General features: G+C 37.2%; 1 protein-coding gene across 1 annotated transcript; it reads right to left on the bottom strand.

The window, feature by feature from the left end:
- Positions 1-917: 917 nt before the first annotated feature.
- LOC102660910 (uncharacterized) lies at positions 918-1,454 on the bottom strand. Its single transcript, XM_006589796.1, has one exon. It carries the CDS (start codon positions 1,452-1,454, stop codon positions 918-920), a length of 537 nt encoding a protein of 178 aa, XP_006589859.1.
- Between the last annotated feature and the right edge of the window lie 5,187 nt (positions 1,455-6,641).

Below are 6,641 nucleotides of genomic sequence, written 5' to 3'. Positions count from 1 at the left end.
ATTCACTCTAGCCTTTTGTCTCAACATAGATTCAACTACATAGGCTGCATTCCAGAGTTGTTCCTGGAGTGATTTCTTAATTTTGACTTCATCTTGAGATAAAATTCTGTTGGTGAGACCATCCTCCAAAGCATTCATCTCCCTCTTTAGGTTAAGGACTTTTCTAGTACTGATATGACCCTGAGATATACTCCACTGCCTTATTCTCTGTTTGATGAACTTGATTTTCTATTTCAGAACTAAAGCCCCCCATCCCTGAGGGTGATAATTACCCTATTCAAGTTTGACCAAATTCTGGAACCCTTTATCCTTTAGCCACCAGTCCATAATTCTAAGAGTTTGAATTACTGTGATTGCTACCCATTCTCTCATAGGGATGTCTAATATAATTAAAATCCCCTACAAGACACCAACAGTCCACTTGAGATTTTTTTTTGAACGGGCAAAAATATTTTATATATTAGATAGAAATAGACTCAGCTAGCTAGGCTACAAAAAATTAATTTTCTTTTGGATTGAATCCACAAACAGAAAAAAGCCTAATGCTTAGTTTAAACTTTAGGCTTATTATCAGTTATGACCAGTTTTTCTTCATGACACTCATTATATATACAACACTAGCAAAAGACCATGCCCCCCTAAACATCAAGGAACACCCTTCTAGAAAATGAAAAGGCTAGCTTTGGTGCTAACCTAGTCATAGTTAATCAGTTCCTCATCATCCTTAGTGGCATTTCTTGCAGCTCCCCCAAGTCATTGTTTTTTTTTTGCTCAGCAAAAAATAGATATATTATATATTAGAAGTACCAGAGGTACTAAGGATACAAATGATTCCACATTGTGCAGCTGATTGCTAGTACATAACCAAACTGCAAACTCGTGGAATTATTACAGAAATTCATTATCTTCCCTCCCACCTAATTCCTAAACACTTCCTTGAGATTAGAAGACCATTGATTGAAGTGAGTTGCAAAGTCCGTGTCCATGGTTTTAAGCCATGTCCAAAGAGTTAAAATTGCATCTTCCATCAATTTTCTTCCATCAAAAATGGCATTTTGGAATACTATTCTGTTTCTAAGCTTCCAAGTTGTCCATGTCATTGCAATCCGCCAACATCTCCAACTTATAAGTTTCTTTCTGTCTGCAAATTCGAGCACGTGATGCAAGTAATGATCCCTAGGACTTTGGGGTACTGCTGTTGATAAGCCCATCCAAGATAAAGACTCCCACCATAGGGGTAGGATATTGCGGCAATTAAAGAATAAGTGAGCAGCCTCCTCCTCTACCTCTCCACATAGTGGGCACATCAAGTCATTGACCACCACTTGTCGCCTTGTTAGATTCATCTTTGTCGAAAGTCTGTCCCTTATACATCTCCAAGCAAACACCTGTGCTTTAGCTGGAATTTTAAGCTTCCATAAGTCCACGAAGTCTGAATTCTGCTCAGCTGCCATATGTTCTCCCCATATCAAATTGTAAGCACTTTTTGTTGAATAATATCCACTTTGATTTATCTTCCAACTCCATTTGTCCTCCACATTTGGTTGTATCTGCTGGTGTCATAATTCCTTAATAAAATCATCTGCCATTTGTACTTCACAATCAAAAAGTTCCCTCCTCCAAGCTAAATTCCATTCCCATTCATTGTTGTTGTTGGTCCCCATATGGCTGATGATTTGTTTCTCAGATTAGCCTTAGTAGGCAATCTGGTTTTGAAAATTCTCCAAGAGAAAGAAATTGCCCTTGGAAAACAGACTATTATTATGTTGTTGTTGGAAAACAGATTTTAAATCCTTCCACCAAGAAGAGGAGTCTGTATTGTTTCTGCCATAGAATAAAGCATTCCATCCACCATACTTAGACATCAAGATTCTAGCCCATAGCTGGTTCTGGTTATTCACCAACTCCCAGCCCCATTTGCCAACCAAGGCCTCATTAAACTTGTTCAAGTCTTTAATCCTTAACCCCCCTTTATTCATAAATAGACAGACTGTATCCCACTTGACCCAAGGGATCTTTGTTGCCTCATTGCCACCTCCCCAAAGAAAGTTTCTCTGAATGGAGACTATCTTGTGAACCACTTTTTTAAGGATTCTGAAAAAAGACAGCAAGTAAATGCGTAAGGCTGTTAAAACATAATTAATGAGGGTTATTCTGCCACCCATAGAGAGATATATTTGCTTCCATTTTGCAAGCTTGGCATCAAACTTGCTGATAATAGGCTGCCAAACACTCCAGCTTTTAGGACTAGACCCCATTGGAATTCCAAGGTAAGAAAAACGAAAAACCAGCTGACTACAGTTAAGGAAGTGAGCTGCATCCTTGCACCAACCCTCTGATTTGCCCAAACAACCGAACTGATCGAGTATATTTTTCAGTTACCTAATGAATATAAAATCCAGGCCATCGAGTATATTTGTTAGTTACCTAACAAGAAGAAATATCTCTTATTAAATATTGAATGAATGAATTTCCTATGGTTAAACCCAGAAAAAAAAGGAGATAATGACATCAATAGTATTGGATAGACTGTAACTGTGCAATTTCCTATGGAGTTTTTTTTTTCTTTGGTTGATTGGAATATTATCAGTTAACAAAGCATCAGAGGGTGTAATCCAGTGTCTTCCATTGACAAAACTGTTGACAAGGAATAGATGGGCAGATTCGAAATCTAGCTCTTGGGCCAATGGGACTCCACGTATAGTCGCTGCTCCTGGTCCCCAGCATTTGTACACTCCAAAGAACATAGTCCTGAGGCAGTGGAATTCAATATTAGCCCAAATCATAATAAAATACCATAATTAGTAAAGTGATTAATTATATGTATAGTATGAACACGTACAAAGAAGTGTGCTATGAATTATAGCCAAAAGAAAATTTGCATGATCTAACACGATTAGTAATATTCTCTAGCTTATAATAAAAAAAGGTTGGTAAAAGTTAGGTCTTACTTGTTATTGTTGGAAGTGTTCCAATCAATATCATCCCAACCACCATGTGCAACTATGCCGTCAAAGTAAGTGTAGGCATAGACAATCCTGGAGTACTGGCCCATTGCACGACCCACGTAAATTGGGCCTGTTCCTGTCACCTTGCACCGTACGAATAAGAAGCCCGTCTTCTCGTATGGGAATTGCCTGTCTTGGGCTGCTATTGACCCAAACCTCGTCGCAATTGAGTGTAGCCTGCAATCCTGGACCAATCTATACTCTCAGTTACCCCAACAACTAACTAAAGGCTTCTTTAGATTATAATAACCCAAATATGTTACTCAATCAACTTTATATTTAGATTAAGGTTTAGAAATTATTTTTTTACAAATTTCAATTTACAATAAGGAATTCCAATGTATTAAATAAAGAAGAAAAAAAAATAGGCTTATATGAGTACATCTTACAATTGAGCATAAATAAAAGTCAGGTGTGCAACCAGGTAAGAAAATTCAAAAAGAGTTTACAAGACTCTTTCCCAAAGAGCCAAGGGCGATGGAGCATTCCAAGTATCAAAAGCCACAGACATTATGAAACCAAAAGCCAAAACAGTAAAGCTGTAGAAGTTAGAAATCTGCACCCGGCTTAAAAAAATGACAGAAGAATCTAAAGTGCATGGCACATTGACATTTTGATAAGTGATGAGTCTGCTGAAACAAAGGTTAAAGGTACATTAATATATGTCAAATTGGCAAAAAGCTCATACCCTTTTTCATGCAACCATGTCGTGCCCCACTAACACCCTAGCCAATTTAAAACTACTGATCTTACCCAACCCTCTGATATGCTTAGTTAGGAATAAGGGCCACGATGGAAGCATTGCTGCCTCTAGGAAACCTTCCATGAAAGTCAATTTCATCTACAAATCTCCTGAATTCAGGTTTCAAAACCCTCCAAAAAGCCTTAATAAAATTGAAATTAAATCCATCGGGTGTTGGGCATTTGTCTCCACCACAATTCCAAATAGCCTCTTTAATCTCTTGGTCAAAAAAAGGGGAAGTGATCCCCTCTATTTGATTCAGCTGTCTTAACTCCTCCCATAGAATTCTTTTCCCAACTAGATCACAAGGGGCATAGACATTGACTATGAAAAGTCTGTGGTCTTCACTAACCCATCTCCCATCTAAAAATAAAAAGCTATGGCCTTTAATTCTCCTTTCCACATGAAAAGCTGAATTGTTCCATAAAGAAAGTAAACCACCAGCTGCCTGAACAGAGGGGACACTGTCCACACTGCTGATTTCATTTCCACTTCAGAGAATCTAGCAACAAGGCTTTCCTTCTGCCCTTGGCCAAGGAAGGGAAACTGGACCCAATCCAGGGTTGGCCTAGAGGGATTCTGCTCTGAGAATCTATGTTTAAAATGATTGAAGACTGCAATCTTAACACTGCTAGGCTCGTGGACCCACCCACCCTCAATGAATAGACCTTGAAAAGCAGTGAAGCATAGCCATAAAGCAGCAATATGAAAAACGTATATTCGTTTGGGAACCTTTTCTTACTTACGATGAATAAATAAGAGCACACCAGAAACACTTTTCACTGTGAAAAAGTGGGAAGCGCTTGCGTTAGTTAGAATAATTTACAAAACATTAAAGGCTCAATAAACAAAGTATATACAACTTGAAACTGTGACATTGTCATTTCCTAGTGGCCACTACTACCCTCGTCTCTTCTCTTAACTCTTAGTCTTTCACTTTGTCTTCTCCCAACAGATTTAAATCTCTAAAGTTCATGATTCAATATTATTATTAATATTTATTGTTTGTTTGGATCATTTTGTTTATTTGCTGTTTCTTGAATTTAAGCTTTTTATGGGCTAAAGAATAACGAAAACAGATGTTATATGCTTTTAAGAAAACTGGAATATTCGTCTGCGTCACTGTGTTAGAGAGAAGAGAGGGTCTAAAGAATTCATGCGTGGAATTAAAATATTTATTATTTACAATTTATAATTCTGCGTTTGAGTTTCAGTGTGAGGTCCAGGTGGTAAGTTAAGCCACATGGCGATTCATGGAAGTTGGAGAAAAGTCTAAGCAACTTTTACTAACTTTTCCCTGTCTTTCTGCGCATAATAATTCACTCTCTTTGGTCCTTGTGGTTCTGTTTTCCCATTTAAATCATGAGTCCCATATCCAGTAACACCTTTTTCTTGTTTTCTACTCTGATATTGTCTATCATTGAAATATAGTATAATTGTTTTTTTCTTCTTCTTAAAATTTGAACCGGCGCTATCATTCTTTGAATGCCATCATCTACCTTTAATGATTCACATCTAAATTGGTCCCTGTTTAATTAAATTAATTAGTTATTGCTTTAGTTTGACTCGATAGAAGTATGATATGTATTCTTAAAAAATTGTCAATGAACTGTTTGATAGAATGACTGAGAATGAATTGAATTTTTCTTGCAAAGTTGTATTCTGAACTTATTTTTCTTACAAATCAAACTTGGTACTTTGAAATCAGTGTAGTTTGTGTTGAACGTGATAGAAAGGATTCAGAGGTAATGTCTTTGGAAGAAGACAAATGAACAGTATAGGATGAACATAGGAGATCCTCATTTGCAAATTTTATAATTTTCATGTAACCGACTGTTACCTCCTATAACAGGTCATCAATGGTGCCTTACCTGTGCATCAGACTTTAACTACTTCACCATAGCAAGCACTGTGCATTGAGAGGGGTCTTTTTCCTCATTTTGTGGCAAAGGTGCACATTGCTGAAAAAGGCTTTAAATACACTCTGAGTATAATGTCTTTTGAGAGTCAATGTATCACCATGAAGTGAGAGTCATAATGTTGATAAAAGGCTTTAAATACACTGTGGCTAATTTCTGTATGGTTTTTTTAGGGTTATCATTTACTACTGCTAATTGGCGTTGTTGTGGAAGCGCTTTGATTATATCTTTGAAGCCTCGAACTCAGGTATTTATATCTTTGATTCGAAAACTAATTTGAAATTGTTGTTGTATGCATTACTGGTATATTTGTAACTTATGCTATGCCTATCTACATGACCTTTCTTTCATTGGATTGATATGTTCATGCTTCTCTACATGACCTTTCTTTCATTGGACTGATATCTTTGAAGTATTTACTGTGATTTTAACTCTCAGAACTTGTTCATTGTTAGTGTTCAATGTTTTTGTAATTTTATCTATTGCCCTTCTCTATATATATGTTGTGACTGCCACTGCCCTTCTCTCTCTCTTGTATTATCTATATATATGTTTTTTATTGAACTTTTGGTAGAGAAGATCCCATTACATGCAGCTCCCCACACCCAAGTATCCTTAAACCTATAAAACATGGAAATCAGTGTTAGGGACTTATCAGCAGAAACTGAACTCTTGTTCTTCTTTACCGATTCAACAACAGCTCAGCTATGGTAGTACCCGGCCATGAGCCTGCAGAATCTGCTCATAGCTACTGCAGAATCCTTTCCATTCAAGGCAGAAAGCAGAAGGTTCAACAAAAGTCTCCTCTCCTACATAGCTACTACCTTCTCAACACTATTGGAATCAACATCATCTGAATAATTCCCTTTTTTGTTTCTCTTTCTCTCACACACCCCCATGGCGTCGAACAGTTCTTGCAATTTGCGTCAGAAAGAGGTCGACCAAATGAAGAAGGAAAATATTATTGTCCTT

Source organism: Glycine max, chromosome 10 (genome assembly GCF_000004515.6).
Source record: "Glycine max cultivar Williams 82 chromosome 10, Glycine_max_v4.0, whole genome shotgun sequence".
NCBI lineage: Eukaryota > Viridiplantae > Streptophyta > Magnoliopsida > Fabales > Fabaceae > Glycine > Glycine max.
The sequence above is the reverse complement of the archived record's forward strand: the minus strand, read 5'-3'. Positions and strand labels throughout refer to the sequence as shown.

Excerpts from the sequence above, each read along its gene's own strand:
- LOC102660910 (XM_006589796.1), bottom strand. The coding sequence starts at position 1,454 with ATGGCAGCTGAGCAGAATTCAGACTTCGTGGACTTATGGAAGCTTAAA.